Below are 17,581 nucleotides of genomic sequence, written 5' to 3'. Positions count from 1 at the left end.
AGTCAATCACTGCAATGTGATGTGTGATTTGCCCACTACTGCAGCAGCTACACCCCATACAGTCTGTGGTGTGGTGATGTCGAGCGCAATGTATTGACAGAGTTGGCAGCTCAGTGTGCCGAGATACATTCAAAATGTTGTTCAAAAGTATGACTATACTACACATCTGTGGCATCTGGGTGTCAAATAAGGTAGAAAAAAGGTATGAAATGAAGTAGTCTGTTGGTACCAGTATTACTTTAAGGTTACTGGTACTGGTACTGGTGTTGCTTACCCAGCCATAGTGGTGCAGCAACACTAAGTTAAGATGTGAAGTAGTCATTAGAAAAAATTGGTAGCCAGCCATTGTTGTTTTTGTTTCTGACATCATCATTGCTCCCTCCATTTTACATGTCCACACAGACACAAAATAACTGGAGTTTTGAAAAATTTGCACCTTTGCACATTTTTAAAATAAAATCTTTGTTTTAGTGACCTATAACTATGTTGATAAGAGGCCAAAACGTAGAGGAAATATGTGTTTTCAATAATATTTGTATAAGTGTAGACAAACTACATATTTTTTTCATTTGGGTGAACTGGCTCTGTATACTTCTAAAATAATGGTCACTGATTTCTCTGCCTTGAAGTGTATTCATTCCACATTGAACACACAGCCCTCAAGAAACGTAATGCCACTCGGATTATGGTTTGTGTCAACATAATGAGGGAAAGATTTTAATTAACGTATTTATAGATGTTCGTACTGTATCTGCAAAATGTGAACTGACGACATATTTCATTTGTTCGCCTCAAAATATCAGAGCCACTTAAGAATGTTTAACCTTTTATAGTTATATTTCGGCAACCCAGCTCTTAGTTTAGGGTACCTAAAGACGTTTCATATGGCTTCTGTCATACAAGACCGTAGCACCTGTGGGCTGGAAAAATCTCCGTTAGCGGACAGAATTCAGGCAGCAGTTACATTTCCTCCAAAGCATAGTCGACAAAACATGTTTTTATTGCATATACAAATACATCATCATCTTCATCTTCATCATCATCATAATCATATCATCACTATCATCACCTGTCCACTTCAACACCTCCTCCTCTGGCTCTTCCTCTTCCACTGTCCACCTCCTGTCTCCTCTGCCCCCACTTCCAGCCTGTTACATCAGACACAGCAGGGAGCCACAACACCAGAGGCTGAGCTGAATTACTGTGTCCATGCACGCACTCATGTGCATGCGTGGTGTCACTCACTTCCCCATTTCTCCTCCCCTCTGCCCAGTGGGCTCCTCTCCTCCCCGTCCCCTCCTCCTCCTCTTCCTCCTTCTGCTTGTCATCTCTCTCTCCTTCTGGTTAGCCTTCAGCTACACAGACCTCCTCCATTTTGCATTGATGTGAACCGTGTGACTACATGCGTGTGTGTAAGTATGAGTGTATGTGTGGTGCAGTAGAGTGCAGCCTAAAGCAGCAGCCAGTGCTAGGAAAGTGTGCGCTCGAGCAGAACAGTGGCATTCTGGGTAAAAATAGCCCTCGCTCTGTCGGAGGGAGAGAAAAAGGAGACGGAGGGTGACAGGGAGAGAGAAGAGGAGACGGAGGGTGAGAGGAAGATAGGAGTTTAACGATCTTGTAGTGAAGAGAGAAAAGAGAGGAGCTGCGGGTGCGAATGTGTGAAAAGTAAAACACAAAGAAAAAAGGATGAGAATGAGTCAGAGTGGAAGTGAACTGAACCTGAGAGAGAGAAGCTCTGGCACAAGAGAACTACTCAGTAATTTAAATGGAGGGAGTGCTGGAGCTTGGTGTAGTTGTCATGGAGCAGGCCGCTCTCTTTCACTGTTATTTATACCTACAAAACGTAATGCACTATAATTTGTATATAAACCATGTAATCGTGAGCCAGGAGGCTGTGATCACATGACCTATACGCTGCAGGCTGTCCGCCATCATGTGAAGGGAGCAAAGGAGGAAGTCAGGTCATGTAGCATAAAGGGCGAAAAAGTGCGTATAGGGACATGGTCAGGGTGGACGGGTCGAATAAACACAGGAATCTGAATCAGGGGACCGGGTTGGTGACCTGTGTGAGACCATAAGTCACCTTTGAGTTATTATAAAAGAATACTTTACCCCCAAAATGATAATTTGCTTACCGCATTTCACCTGTGAATCTGTGAGGGAAACTTTTTCTCACATGTGAATGAAGAATCCAAAAAAGGTGAATTTGTGCATTGACGTCATTGGGGACTACATTTAACATGCTAAACCTACCATGATTATTTTCCTAAACCTAACCTAAAGTCTCAGCAACAAATTTGGTAGAAACATTCATGTTCCCCTAAAAATTTTGATATGGTGATATCGACATGATACATTTCCCCTGACAGCTAGGTATCCAGGTTACTGATCACCTGCATAGGTGGAGACATCTGAGCTACACCATGTCTGTACCAACTGACTTCTCTAAGCAGTATTAAATGAACCCAGCTTTGCTACTGCACTGATTTCTTCTCCCAGTAATGAAATACAGAAGTTAATCAGTATAAACTGATCTTGGCATTCCTAAATTCAGACTTTTTCACTATTTCTTTCCACTTTTATTTCAATGTGTAGTACACCTTCCTTTGGAGGAACCCAGGTTTCTCCACAGATAGGTAAGAAGTGAGTTGTAGAAGCACTCGTAGCAGTAGTAGTAGTAGTAGTAGTAGGAGGAGGAGGAGCAGTAGTAGTTGTAGTAGTATATAAAGACAAATAAAAAGAGACAGAGATAGAAAACTAAATACCAAACATTCCCTGCAGAGGATGCAGTTTTCTTCAGGGCCATATATGACAATACTCTCGACTAATTGTAAGGCCTTTCTTTGGCCGAGAGGTGAACACAGTGGTGAGTTGTTTGCACAGATTTGTCATAAATCAAATCCAGTGACAGTAGAGATATGATGTGCAGTGACAAAGAGACAGGTTCATTACTTTTCTTTCATGACATGTATAAAGATATGAAGGAGGGGAAATAGCAGAAAACAGACAGAAAATGAGCAATGACAAAAAAACAAGATGACAATAGATATAAAAGGAGCACGGGAGAAATTGTGGAAAAACTAGAAGGTAAAAATACATTACGGAACAATAGGATTTGACGCTTAACAGATTTTGAAAGGACAGACACACAGAAAGAAAGAGTGAGAGAGTCTGAATGCAGAATTAGAACTGATGGAGCTTTTTAGTGAGCGTTATTGACGGGAGGAGAAAAGGCCAGATTGTTTGCGCTATGTAGGTTAAGTGGTCCAGCGGTGGGCTACTCTGCGGGACAACACACACACGCACACGTGACGTGATCTGTAGGACTGAATGTACTCGCTCTGGGAAAAGGAGAGAATGAATTCACTTTAGAGTCTAGAAATGATTCAACAGTCTCAGAGGCTACTACTGTACAGTGTGCTGCTATAGGGGATACACACACACATGCAGACACACACACACACACGTCCACACAAAGTTTATTATACTGTAGTTAAAGGAGTAATTGTGAGCTGAACACACTCACACAAGGTCAACATCTTACAGTGTATTCTGTACAATGAAACGTCAGGGCAGTGGTAGAGAAAAACAAAATTCAGGATGTTCACTGATATGTGTGCTGTATAATAAATGAGAAATATATTTTCTTTTAGTTATGTACAATTGATAGAAGGGTTCAGACAGTCGGTTTATTGATCAGTCAATAAACAAAAAAATTAAAATAGTTTGATGATTGAAAAGTGACACATGCGAAACATTTGCTGTCTCCAGCTTCTCAAATGTTTGTTACTTTTTTATATCATGCCTTAAGTCCCTCATGCTCAGACAGCCCAGCACAATCAAATGAAGTCTGGCCTGCAGCTCAGACTGACACTTTCATCAAACATTTGTTCCAATTTAAAAGCAGTTCCTTATATTTTTTATGCTGGAGTCATTGAGGTGAAAATTCAAAAGAATTTGTGTTTTTTTTTTGCAGTGTCTTTAAAGAGAGGCGAAAATAGAGTCTGAACAGTGTTGAAGTAAACCATAAAATATTTTGGCAGGAAGTTTTTTAACTTAAGTGTCTCGTTTAATCACTGAAATGATCAGTAATTGTAAACAACACCACCATTATTGATTTTCGCTACTTGTGTAAGTGTGTCCTTCCTTACTCAAATACTTTTCGTATTTCCTTTCTTTCGAATAGCAGGTTTAACTTTGGATGGTGATAGGGAGGATGTCATATTTTCAAGCTCTCCTCATGCACTGTTTGTTTTTCTATAAAAAGTAATGCACCAAAATGAGTTCATATCTTATGTAATTATGAACCAGTAATTCGTATATCACTCACATATTTGGGAAGACTGCAATTATCAGACCAATACGCGGAAGAGAGGAAAGTACATGTTGATATTTTATATCTTATCAGCTGTATTTTTTCTCATCATCTCAACCCAAAGGTCAACATGGAAGATCGCTGTTTTTTGCTGTTATTTTCACGTTAAGCTGAATTTATATTTCTGTGTCAAATCAACAACGTACCTACAGCCTGATGTGCACCAGAAATGTAACTACACATTGCAGCAATGCAGACCTCCTGTCTGTTTTTGTAAGCTGAAATCATTTCAAACAATAAACTGTGAAGACAGTAAAGCCTCCACTAAAATAGCATTTTAAGAATGTGTGTGATTTATCCTGGCTTCATATGAGCAGAGGAAATCTCTGCTCGTTGCTAGGCTAATTTATACAATGTAAAATGCCATAGGCTTGTGCTAATATTGTTAGCGTGTTGTATATGTTCGAAATGTGTTGAGTACAAGACAGTTGTTTTGTCGGTGAACCCTGTGAGTAATGGAGCCTACTTTTGTAATTTTACCTTTGTTACATGTTGCTGTTGTCCCTGGCTTCATATGAATAGAGGAAGAGTCCACTAGCCACTAGGCTAATTTATACATTGAAAAATGACATAGGCTTATGCTAAAAACATTAGCATGTTGTATTTGTGGGGAAAATGTGTCCAGCCAAAGACAAGTGCTTTGTCTGTGAATGCTGCGAGTTATAGTGAAGCTGATTTGTGTATTTGTGTTTGAAATGGTCGCTATTAAGCCGTGTTTAAGGTGTGTTTAAGGTGTGTTTTGACTCAACTAAACTGTACAGCACTTCACAGAAACCCTGCTGCAGTTTTGGAGATGTAACTGCAGAGTGACACAGACAGACCACTGCATGAGTATAAATGCACACAATGGCATAGGCCACATGCTAGGCTACGGTGAAGTTACTGCATATAGCTGATGCACAAGTATAAAATCAGCTTTAGATGAAAATTACAGCTACCAACACACCTGTTTAGCCTTTTCCCCCACTGTTTTTCTACCTACAGTCAGTAGTGTCTGTATATTGTAAGGCACTGGTTAGATTTGTGTTTCAACAGGAAAGAGAGGCAACATTTTTTGGAGCTATTACACATAAAATTTTTCATAATAATCAGACAGCAACACTCAGACACACATTATCTGCCTGAACTTTGCTAATAATAGAAAGGCAATGCCAGAACACCTGTTGGTCATTAAAACAGACGTGATATGAGGCCTCAGTGCAGACTGATGCAGAGCAGGGCTGATAGTTTTATATTCATACAGATGTTTTACTAAAATATTTATCTATTGTTGCCCATTTTCTAGTTTAAAAAATAATTGGGAATTTGCTAGTTTTTCTACTTTGTTTTTTTCTTTTTTTATACATTTTTGTTGATCTTTCTGCTGTAATGATTCCAGCTGTCATTGCAAATTCTGGCTGCCTGTATGTAATAAGGACCACAGTGTCTAACACTCAACCCAAAGCTGCATCCGTCACTGTGGAGTCTCTTGTATGACACCTAAAAACAGATACGTCTGAAATGAATTCAGAGAAACAGAGAGATAAAGGGGGCTTAATAGGGTGATATAAAAGATGAGGAGAGGGGAGGGGTTAGGATAGGTTTGGTGAGTTTTTACGAGGAGAGGATGAGTGGGTGGAAAAGAACAGAGATGGGAGATAAGTGTTCAGTGGGGAGGGCTACATCTGTCAGTTATTCATTACATGATTAATAAGGCCGCTCTTCAGTCCAAAACAGCATCAGGTAAACAGAAGGTGTCTTTACTGGAGAGATGCTGACGAGACAATGAATATTGAATATTTTAAGCGATAAATCTTAGTTGAAGAAATGTGTCTTTAAATGAAATGTAAACCAATTACTCTGTTTTACACTTTCTGTCAGCGTGTCGCTGAACCGACCCCTGTGGCTTTTCTGTTGGCACATTCCAGAGATCACCTGTCAGTCAAACACTGTGGATGGGACAGTGACATTTACTTAGTCTTCTTAGCCATGGTGGCTATCAATGCTCACACCAAGTCAAATCTCTTCTGCTTCTTTTGTTTTAATGTCTTTTTCTGGACAGACCTACAGTTTGTTCACATCAGCAAATGGAAAACAGTTAGAGATGAAAAATTTAGATTATGCACAGTGTGTGTGTGTGTGTGTGTGTGTGCGCGTGCATGCATCGCAGTCTAATTTTTCATCAGTCAGCCTCACAGTGTGAGAAGTGAGTGGAGCCAATGTGATGAAAATAGGGTGTAGCTGTCAGTGTGACTTGGCTTTTTAGAAATGTACGCCAGCTTAGCTTAGCCCGCTGCAGCTCTGACAGCTCTGTCTGGAAATAAGATTTCCAGAGTGTGTAGAGCTTGCGCACGCGTGTGTGTGTGCATCTGTCTCTGCAGTCTGCTGCTTAAGTGGAATCGACATATTCAACGTTAAGAATATTAATCAGCGTGTTAAACCATCAATCTTATTTAACTCCAATGAGGACACATCATTTCAGTGGAGGAGTAGTTGCAGAGGGACACAGGGTTAAATGGTCTTTAAGTCACACACACTCTCTCACACAAACACACACACTTACCTGGGAGCTAACCAGTGCTGCCGTCTTTACTGTTTGCTGTTGAGCAATAATAAGCTACCTGATGACTTTTTGACAGTCCTGTTATTCAAGCCGGTGACTTTTTCATTCAAAGTATCACTTTATTAACTTTTTAAATTGTATTTTTTGGAAGCATATGCCAGATTTTGCCTCTCCTGTCATGTCAGTGTTGATGTTTTGAAACTTTGAAACAGCCTTTTCAAAGCATGGGCAATGAGCTAGAAGAAAGATTTTGGAATTTGAATGTCTTCAGACATGTTTTCGGCCATATTATGGTGATAATATAAAACAACAAAACATCTCTGTACTATGGCAAAAAACAAACTTTTGTCACTGACTCTTCTGTTTTTGTCTTCTCTGTGTTTCAGAAAAAAGAGTGGTTATGTCTCAACTGCCAGACCCAGCGGCTGATGTCCGGGGGCGGCCTCGACGAACCTCCACTTCCCGTTCCTCATTCGTCTCCCAAGCACCAGCCAACGGGCTCGCCCCGTCACCAGGCGCCAACCAGTCAGCAAAGCCCTCTCCACAAGCCCACCAGTCAGCAGGGCCCCAAGCCAGGCCAGCCGCAGACACAGAAAGTGCCGGGAACTGGCGGCAGCGTACCATTTGCGCCCACTGCTGCCAAACAACCGACTGACACCAAGACAACGACACCAGTATCGACCACAGAGACTCAGAAACCTCTGAAACCCTCAGAGGAGAAGCCCAAAATCGAGCCTGACAACCAAACTGCCAAAGACACCAAACCCTCCCAGAAGAAAGGAGAGCAGATCATACCGATTAAGGAAATCAAGAAGTCCAGGCACTATGATGTAAGTCAGATTTTTTTTTTTCATAACATTGCTTTAGTCATGTGTATGACTCTGTATGTTAAGCTATGGAAAATGACCAAAAGTTGATACTAGTATAAGTGTTTTACAGCTTCTAAATAGTGAACCAAATACAAATACAAGATGGAAAGTGACAATCAAAAATGAATATACATGTTCTTCTCTTACCTGTATTGCCGTCTATCAGTCTAGATTGTTTTGGTGTGAGTTGCTGAGTACTGGAGATATGGGACATAGAGATGTCTGCCTTATCTTGAACATAATAGAACTAGATTGCACTCGGCTTGTGGTGCTCAAAGCGCCAAAACAATACATTTAAAATACTCAACAGCAACGTCTCTTTCCAGACATTATGACCCGGTTACTCAAAAATAATCCACAGACCTTGTTATGAGCAGTTTCATGTAGGAACTATTTTCTTTCTATCGAGCTTCACCCGCCAACCAAATCACTACACAGAGGGAAGTGTGAATCTAATGCTAGCTCACCTAGCGCCACTGAGCTAGATAACATTACAGCATAGGTGAGCCATTAATCTTTACATCTGGCGCTGACACAAGCACGAGCCTCTCGTTGATGAGCAGATGCACACGTCCTTCTGCACAGTGATACAGTTGGCGTGTGTAGTTTGGTAGAAAGAAAAAAGTTCCTAAAGACTGATTATAGCACTACAGGTATGAGGAACAATATGTATTTTTGATTTTGGGGTGAACTGTCCCTTTTAGCTGATTTTCAGTTAACGCTCTCTGAAAACCATAGTGTAACATACAGGTCTATGTGCCAAAAAATGGCCATTGTCTGACCATTTTAACTTATAGAGCATGTATGCAGGTTGAGTTATGTGAGTGTGCATGGCTGTTTCAGCGTGGCCCAGCTTTGCATTCATACAGTTTTTCCATCGCACTTAAAGAGCTTAATGAAAGCTCTTGTTCAGCACCAAGTATGTGTAGTCTACAGGATTTTGCCCACACTGGACCTCCAAACACCCCACAGTCCATACAGTCAAGATATGTTAAAGATAACAGGGCTGCAATCCAGATGATCAGAAGTAATAAGTCTGAAACCGGAGAAATGGATGTTAACTTTTTACATCACCATGGATCCTGCCATCGACCAGCTGCCTGGTGCCTCATTAGATTCCCTCCAGCGTTTCCTTCAAGGTTTTGATCGCTGTGTTTAGACTCCAGATGTAAGTAAATGAATAACAGTGGCATCTTGAGGCCATTCATGCTACTGTGAATATGGCCTCTGTTACACTTTTGTGATGACTTGTGCTCAGAGATAAGCACTTGTTAAGGTTCATAAATGTCACTTTGAACAGATCTGTGAGACTGCATTAGTTTTGCATTGTAGGTTGGCCAACTATCACTGTCTTACAACACAGTCAGCAAATGCAACACAAAATCAAACTTCCATTTCTAAGAGTTCTTGCTGGACTCCCTTTTCTATGGGTAAAGTTAAGAAAGTAAGCAGTAAGTAAGAGAGTACCAGTTTCTTTGAAGCTCAAGTCTCCCATTATTCTCTCATGAATATTTAAGATTTTCTCCTGCATGTTTCTCAACTGCTGCATGCTGTTTTAATATTAAATGTAATCAAATTTTGTGACTGGTGGTCAGTGATCCATAAAATACTTTTAAGTTGTTTAATTCTTTAAAGTTAAAATGGTGGGGGAAATAACTAGTACAATGTGCTCTTCCCCATGTCTTGGTTTTTCTTTGTTTGTTTGTTTTTTAATTTCAGTTAGATTAAACTAATTTTTTATTGAACGATGAAATTCATAATTACAGTGACAAGTAAGATGCCTCAAGGTTTATAGTGTCACTGAGAGCCTTCATGAATTTACAATGCAATGGGATGGTTTAGGGTTTAATATCATAACCAAATTTCTAGATGTATTTGCCCTGTTCATATTTTTGCCATTCTCTGATTTTATATAAGCTTTTCTTATTTGTTTGTTTTCTCTGACCTCCATAATCACCCAGAGTTTAGTCTTGAACTCCTTTTTTATTTAAAGCTTTTTTTTGCAGTCCAAATATTTCATGTGAATTTACAGTTACATTCAGCTGGACGATCACAGCCCGGCCCAGTTTTTCCTTTGTTATACTACAAAGTGATAATTAGCCTGTAAGCAAAACACTGGGTGTTTTTCATCACAAAATATAGTTGTGGTATGTCATTACCTAAGACTTTCTATGGAGCATGGTTATTTAAAATTGTAAGTTGAACCAATTACTTTCTCCTGTGGTGCTGGACGTCCATGGCTGTTTGGAAAGCATGTCATTGATTCCCTCCTCGCAGAATGCTGAGGCTGCAAGGACTACCTTGGGGAGGGGGAGTGAGAGTGAGAGAGAAACACAGAGAGAGTGAAATAATGCCTTTTCTTACTCAGCGGCAGCCATCACTCCTGCTGAAATATTTATAAAGATTGGCTGCTTTGGGCCCTTTCAAAGGCAGAGCAGACCTTCCTCATCTAGGGAGCTGCTAGGAATTTAAAGTGCACAGAGCTCAAAGTAAAGTCTCCTCTGAAGTATTGTAACCATCGTAAGAGGTTTTCTAGAAAATCTCTCCATAATTTTTATCTATTTTGTATTCTGTCCTCCACCCCCCCCTTTCATTCACCAGGTTAGTCCCTTTGAGATTATGATTTGGCATGTTATGAACAGACATCTGAGACAGAGCCATTGATGAATGAGTTTTGGGTAGTTTTTACGTTAACTTTCACAATCACTCATCATGAAAAGACTGAAATTTTCTCACTCCTAAAAAGCACAGTTTGACTAACCTCTTTCCATCAATGGCTCAAAAAATTGTTAACAAATCCAACAACTTTAAGCCACTTTGTGATAAATGTATAATAATGCAATTTGTCTTAATGCTGTCATTTACTTCTTAATAAAACCAGACCATACTCCATGTATTTGATCGAGTTAAATTGTTGCATAATTCTGCATTACATATTTGTATTGTAACTAAATTGTAATGAAGAAAGTATTTATTGAGGACTTTGTTCAAAGGGCAGACATAGCTTTTAGTGGATCTAATGTGAGACGGTTTATTCAGTTTTAGAAATAGGAAGGGCAAATGTTTTCCTGTATAATTCTACATCCACAGTGACATTTAATAACAAGTTCAAGCCTATTCTTTCACATGTTCTCTCTTAATTAAAATCTGTCACTTTTTCTTTCTTCTTTGTGCAGTTTAGCAACTTTTTTTTATGTGATAACACCTACACATTCAATTTTAGCCCATATTTGAGCTTTAAAAAACAATCTTGTTGAATAAAGTGGAATTTCTGTAATTGGAGTTTGGGGTTCTTATGAACCAAATCAGCTATTGTTGTTGTTGTTGTTGTTACTGGAAACTATTTTTTGCTTTCTGTCCAATATTTTAAGCTAAGACTTTGTTACTTAGTTGAATTCCATAAAGACTAAATTTATAAACATGGAGCAAACCCCAAACTTTCAAAAACTAATGAAGAGAGACCTACTTTATTTCATTCTTATTTAAAATGTTGTTAATATTTTTATATATAGCACGTCCTACGTGGTAGCTAATGTTCCATAGCAAAAAAAGGATAATTGACGTTAATTACATGCCATTAAAAAACTATTAAATCATCAAATGTACGTGAACATCTGAAAAGGCTTCTTGAATGATCTCAGACAAAATTCACTGTAGTTTGTATCTATCAAGATATTTTAGGTATCAAGTTCAAGAGAGCTCTCAGGGTCATTGCTTTATCTCTTCTTGAAATGCTAAGATCAGATTGCAGTTTAATGACATATTTACAACCAGTATTTTTATTAAAAAGAGAGGACTGCTTTTTTAGCAGTTAGCTCAAGCACAGTTTGACATATTTAAGAAGCAAAATAAAACTGGAACAATCTTGTTATCTGACAGATGTTTTGGTCATCCAATATCGCACAAACAATGATAAGATATATCACATTAAATTGCAATTTTTAAAAAATAAACTTAATTTGTTCTTAGATGGATAGAAATTAGACAGAAAACATGAATTCTGTATTTTAAAAAAAAATATGAATCTAAATACATTTGGGCTTAAATTGAATGCGTACTGATGTATTGATCCAGCGTCAACATATTGTCACACTTTGCAAACACGACTTGACTTAAATTAAAAACCCTAGATCCCCTAAATCTGATGCATTCTTCTGTCTTTCTCTTTTTCTCTTTAGGATACAAAAAACAACAGCACCCATGACTTGTCACGCAGCCCACAGAGCCTCAGTGACACCGGCTACTCCTCTGATGGCATCTCCAGCTCCCACAGTGAAATCACAGGTCTAATCCAAGAAGAGGAGATGAAGCTGAGCGAGAGGGGGATCAGTGGGCGGGGCTCCCCACCAAGCCCGTCTGAAATCACCAAACTAGAAAGCTCCATGAGGCCTTTGCTGGAGAAGAGCCTTTCTGAAGAGAAAGTGGACAGAAGGGGGAGGAAGCACAGAGATAGAGACTTGGATGACAGAGGCAAACAGCGCCCACGCTCCCTGTCAATCCCACCGGATGCATATGACTCTGACGAGGAACTAGAAGATATATTGGAGGAAGAAGAAGATGTAGGAGACTGGGAGAGTAAACGGAAGGAAGTGAAGGAGGAGAAGAAGGAGAAGAAAAAGAAGGAAAAAGAGGCTGAGCCCACAGAGATGACAGATGAGGAGTTCATGAGGAGACAAATAATGGAGATGAGCGCTGATGAGGAAAATGAGGAGGAAGAGGAGGAGGAGGAGGAAGAGGAGGAGGAAGAGATGGAGGAAGAGGAAGATGAGGAAGATGAAGGATATGGCTACCAGAAACCCAAGAAAAGCCACCATAAACACGTTATCTCTGACTCAGGGAAGGAGAAAAGACGTCTTCAGCACCACTCCAGCAGTTTTGAGGAGGAGACTAAGAGCACTACTGATGTCTATAAAGGCTCAGTGGAGGAGGGTGAGGAAGATCTGATGGCATCTCAAGGAGGCTTGAGACGCTTCAAAACCATTGAACTCAATAACACCAACAGCTACAGCCGAGACATGGAGCTGAGCAATGAAAATGACTTGAGCCTTGATCGGGAACCAGAGCTAGAGATGGAGAGCCTGACAGGATCTCCCGAGGAGCGTTCTCGAGGTGACTACTCCTCCACACTGCCAGCCACTTCATCCTCATATGGCTCAGGCCAGTCTCCTACTTCCATCTCATCAATGGAGGAGGACAGTGACAGTAGCCCTAGCAGGAGGCAAAGGCTGGAAGAGGCCAAGCAGCAGAGGAAAGCACGCCACCGCTCTCATGGACCCCTCCTTCCCACCATTGAAGATTCCTCCGAAGAGGACGAGCTAAGAGAGGAAGAAGAACTTCTGAGAGAGCAGGAGAAGATGAGGGAGGTGGAACAACAGAGAATAAGGAGCACAGCACGAAAGACCAAGAGAGATAAGGAGGAGCTGAGGGCTCAGAGGCGCAGAGAGAGGTCCAAGACACCACCTAGTAATCTCTCCCCCATTGAAGATGCTTCTCCAACAGAGGAGCTGAGACAAGCTGCAGAAATGGAAGAGCTCCATCGATCTTCTGCTTCTGAATATTCCCCTCAGAGTTTGGACTCTGAGGCTGAGGGATATGAGTCCAAACTTTACAAGTCAGGCAGCGAATACAACCTGCCCACATTTATGTCTCTCTACTCACCAGTCGAGAAATCATCAACTACAACAACCACCACAGCACCATCCTCAACTTCCAAACCGCTAAAGAGCGCTGAGGAGGTTTATGAGGAGATGATGAGGAAGGCAGAGATGCTTCAGAAACAACAGAAACAACAGCAGCAACAGCAACATGGAAGACATGGGCAATACTACGAGGAGGACGTTAATGGACAAGGTTATGACGACGAGTATGAATATGATGATCAGGCAGGATACGACAATGAGGCAGCAGAGACAGAAACAGATATTTATGAGGAGATTCGACAAACATCACAGAACATCACCAAGATGCAGCAGGCCACTGATGAGCAAGTAGAGATTGAGATTGAGAGCTCCTACCCAGACAAACAGCTCCTAGACACAGGGTCAGCCTTTGCTAAGCTACTTGAGCAAAGCAATGCTCTACTAACTCCAGGGACCAGCCCCACCCAGATCTCAGCTCCTGTCTCCTTTGCCGAGACTGGAGGGCGGATTCCTGATGTCCGAGTTACGCAGCACTTCTCTGCAAAGGATGGACACAAAGACAGGATCAAAAGCCAAGCAGGAAAGAATGGAATAACTCCAACAGTGGCTGCCACCACTATTGCAGCATATGGAGTTTATGCCAGAGATGCAGTGACTATTTCTCAGACTAGTTCAAGCCACACTATGACAACCACTCAGTCTGGTATGTATGGCCGGCACACATCAAGTACTGCCACATCTTCAGCTACAGTCTCAAGTGTATGCAGCAAGATTGCAGAGATTACCCAGGCCTACAGTCAAAGAGAAGTCATCACCAGAAGGATAGGGGAGAGCAGAGGTGTCCATGTGCGAGACAGCGCAACATCTTCCACGGAGAGAATTATTGAGCCGCGTTCTCCCAAGTACACTACTTATTACAGGAGCACCAGTCCTCCTCTTTCTCCATCGCCGCCACCACAGAGTCCCACCCGTTCACCTTCCAGAAGGAATACAGCTGAGTTCTCTACCCAGACGTTCAGTTCAGCATTACGAATGTCAGATTCAGCTGGCTCTGGGCCTCCGTCTCCAGTGACGGCTCAGGGAACCCAAACAGCACATCGATCAATTTCCCCACGGCTCTATCGTCAGCAGTCTTCCCAGGATGCCCCATACTCCCCACCTCCAAGCCCAGCTAGGCCTATGACAGTCAACACTGCTACTTCTCCTCTGTCTTCGCCTACCCGATTTAGCCGCCAATCAACATTTGACAATTACTCCCCATGTGGCAGCCCTCCAGACACGCCGCCTTACCAACAGTCTCCTACCCGAAGCTTCTACCGAACACAAAGAGTGGAGAAAGTAAATGTAGGAACAAGTATGGTCACCACAGCCAGCCTTTACACTAGAGGGTCCATGTCAATGGACAATATCTCCCTCTGTCGAATATCTACAGTCCCAGGAACTTCTAGGGTAGAGCAAGGCCATATGATCCAAGGTGGAAGTGTTGTGGACCTCAGAACAGTCACCAAACCTGCCCCTATTATCATGACTGACCAGGGAATGGATCTCACCTCCTTGGCCACCGAAAGCAGGAAATATCATGGTGGATCAGAGGGTAGCAGACATTCAACGATTGTACAGCCACTGATTATGAACCTGAACACGCAGGAGATCACCACACCAACCACTGTGAGTGTCACTGTGGCTGCTTCCATGTTCATGACCCAGCCCAAACAGCCAACAGTCTATGGTGATCCCCATCAAAACCGAGTAGATCTGGGTCAGGGCATGGGTTCAGCTGTGTGTCTCTCCCAGAACAAACCGATTTCACCTCCAATGGATCCGTCAATACCAAAAATTGATGCCAAACTGGAAGACCTCAGTATCCAACAGAAGGAGCTACAAATTCAGCAAGAGAAGCTGCAGAAGCAACAACAGCTCCTTGAACAACAGTTGCAGCAGCACCACCAGATGCAACAGCAGCAGCAACAGGCATCTGCTTTGGCCAGGTACAGCCTTACTGGCCAGATCCCACCTTTACTGAAAAAAGACTTGCTAGTCAGTCAGACTAGTGCTGCCTCAGCTGTGGTCAGTGCTGTTTCACCAGTCATTAACCCTGAGCTGTATGGCACTGGTCCCATTGAGTTGAAAGGGAAGATCAGTCCTCCTGGTTTGATTTCAGGAGGTAAATCACCACATAGCATGGTAGTACAAATGGATGGAGGGCCAGAGCAGGCCAGGGCAGTGACTCAGCTAGTGAAGGTAGAAGAAGGACAGGATGCGATGGATCTGACAGGGGGCCAAATTAAACCAGACAACCAACCAGCTTGCTGTGATGTTGTTTACCGGCTTCCCTTTGGTGGAAGCTGTGTTGGTGGTGAGAAAGAGGGCATAAGACCTCCATCTGCCCCACCTCTTACCTATGAGTCTGACCAAGAAAGACAAACTGGAGGGTACCATGAATATCCAATGGATGAACGTAAGGCCTACACATTACCTTTCCCTGGTAGGCTCCAGCCTTCGATGTCTGATACAAACCTAGCTGAAGCTGGGTTACAGTCCTACCGCTCTAAACTAGATCCACAACTCCAAGCCTCAGGAGAACTTGCCATGGATCTAACTGCTATGAAACAGGGTTATGGAGGGTATATAGGAATGCAGTATGGCTCCTATACAGATTTACGGCATGGAGGAGACATCACAGCCCAAACGCTGCCTATAAGGAGATATAATTCTCTGTCTAACATCAGTGCAGATTATGGCTACTCTGCTCGTGACATTGCTGGCTTCCAAGAAGCTAACTTGGCTCAATACAGTGCTACAACTGCCAGGGAGATCAGCCGGATGTGTGCAGCACTTAATTCTATGGATCGTTATGGAAGCAACCCAGATTTGATGCAGTTTGGTAGTTTGGGGAGAGGAACTGGATCTGCAGCCTCCAGACTTGCAGCAGGTCTCGGCATGAGACAAAACCTCCTCTTTGGACTAGATGGGAAACCAATCTCCCACAGTCAAGCACTAACCAACCTTATCAATGCCAGGCAGGCCAGCCTCAGAGCCATGTACCCTGCTGCTATTAGGTCCTCTGATGGGATGATCTACTCCACCATTCAGACTCCCATCGCTTCTACGCTTCCCATCACAACTCAGCCTGCCTCTGTTCTTCGCCCACTACTGAGGGGGGTCTACCGGCCATACCCCTCTGCCAACATGACACCTGTCCCCCTATCTAGTCTTAGCAGGCTACCAATGACCCCCAGAATACCCTTAACTGGACAAGGTCCAGTCCGTTACCCAGCACCAGGTCTTCTCCAGACAACGTCAACCACTGCCACTACTGCTGGTTCCGCAACAACTTCAGCACCAGTAGGTGCCCCAGTGTCTGTCCCCATGACAACTACTAGTTCTACAGTCCAGGATGAACCGGTTTACCTCGGTAAAGGTGCATCCTCATCAGCAGAGGTCACCTCTGTGCAAGGTACAGTTGTCATACCAATGGAGCAACAGCAGCAACCAATAAACCTGTCCCAGGCCCATTTACACAGTCAACAACAACAACAGCAACAAGCGGCAACCAATCAGCAGCCACCACAGCCACCTCCAGCTGCCCATGCCTACCCACCCTCTGCTCCTTCACACACTCATGGCTACACCCAACCTCCAGTTGGCCCCTCTGCCCCCTCTAGTGGTTTACCCATCGCAGGGGGTCTTCCTCCCTTCCCTCCACCAGGTGCCATACACAAGGAGGGTGAAACCGAGGCAGAGAGGCTGCATCGGCAGCAGGAGCAGCTTCTGCAGATGGAAAGGGAGCGCGTGGAGCTGGAGAAACTTCGGCAACTGCGCCTGCAGGAGGAACTGGAACGAGAAAGGATTGAGCTGAAGCTGCACAGGGAGAAGGAGCAGATGCTGGTGCAGAGAGAGTTACATGAGCTGCAGAACATCAAGGAACAGGTAGAGGGAGAGACGGGAGGCGGAATGGAGAGTTTGATCATTGGTGTCTTGTTTGATGTTTTGTGGTTGTTGGTTTTGCAGTGGATTTTGATTTGTGTTTTGTTGTTTCTGTGGTTGTCTTTTTTGTGGTGTATGTTATTGTGTTTTTATCCTTTTATATTATTTGAATTGTTTTGTTCTTTCAATGTCACATCTTTGATGTGCAACCAGTAAATTGACTTGCAAG

At 42.6% G+C, this 17,581-nt stretch overlaps 1 protein-coding gene across 5 annotated transcripts in view; it reads left to right on the top strand.

The window, feature by feature from the left end:
• Window positions 1-17,581, top strand: part of bsna (bassoon presynaptic cytomatrix protein a) — a 206,714-nt gene that overhangs the window by 151,172 nt on the left and 37,961 nt on the right. For all 5 annotated transcript variants that reach the window (XM_049580095.1, XM_049580097.1, XM_049580096.1 and 2 more), the window contains 2 exons: window positions 7,304-7,747; window positions 11,965-17,355. In XM_049580095.1, the coding sequence (XP_049436052.1) occupies window positions 7,304-7,747; window positions 11,965-17,355 (5,835 nt within the window). The remainder of the gene's footprint in view (window positions 1-7,303; window positions 7,748-11,964; window positions 17,356-17,581) is intronic.

This window comes from Epinephelus fuscoguttatus, linkage group LG7, assembly GCF_011397635.1.
Source record: "Epinephelus fuscoguttatus linkage group LG7, E.fuscoguttatus.final_Chr_v1".
NCBI classification, from domain to species: Eukaryota; Metazoa; Chordata; class Actinopteri; order Perciformes; family Serranidae; genus Epinephelus; species Epinephelus fuscoguttatus.
Note: the sequence above shows the minus strand (reverse complement) of the source record. Positions and strands in the feature narration are given on the sequence as shown.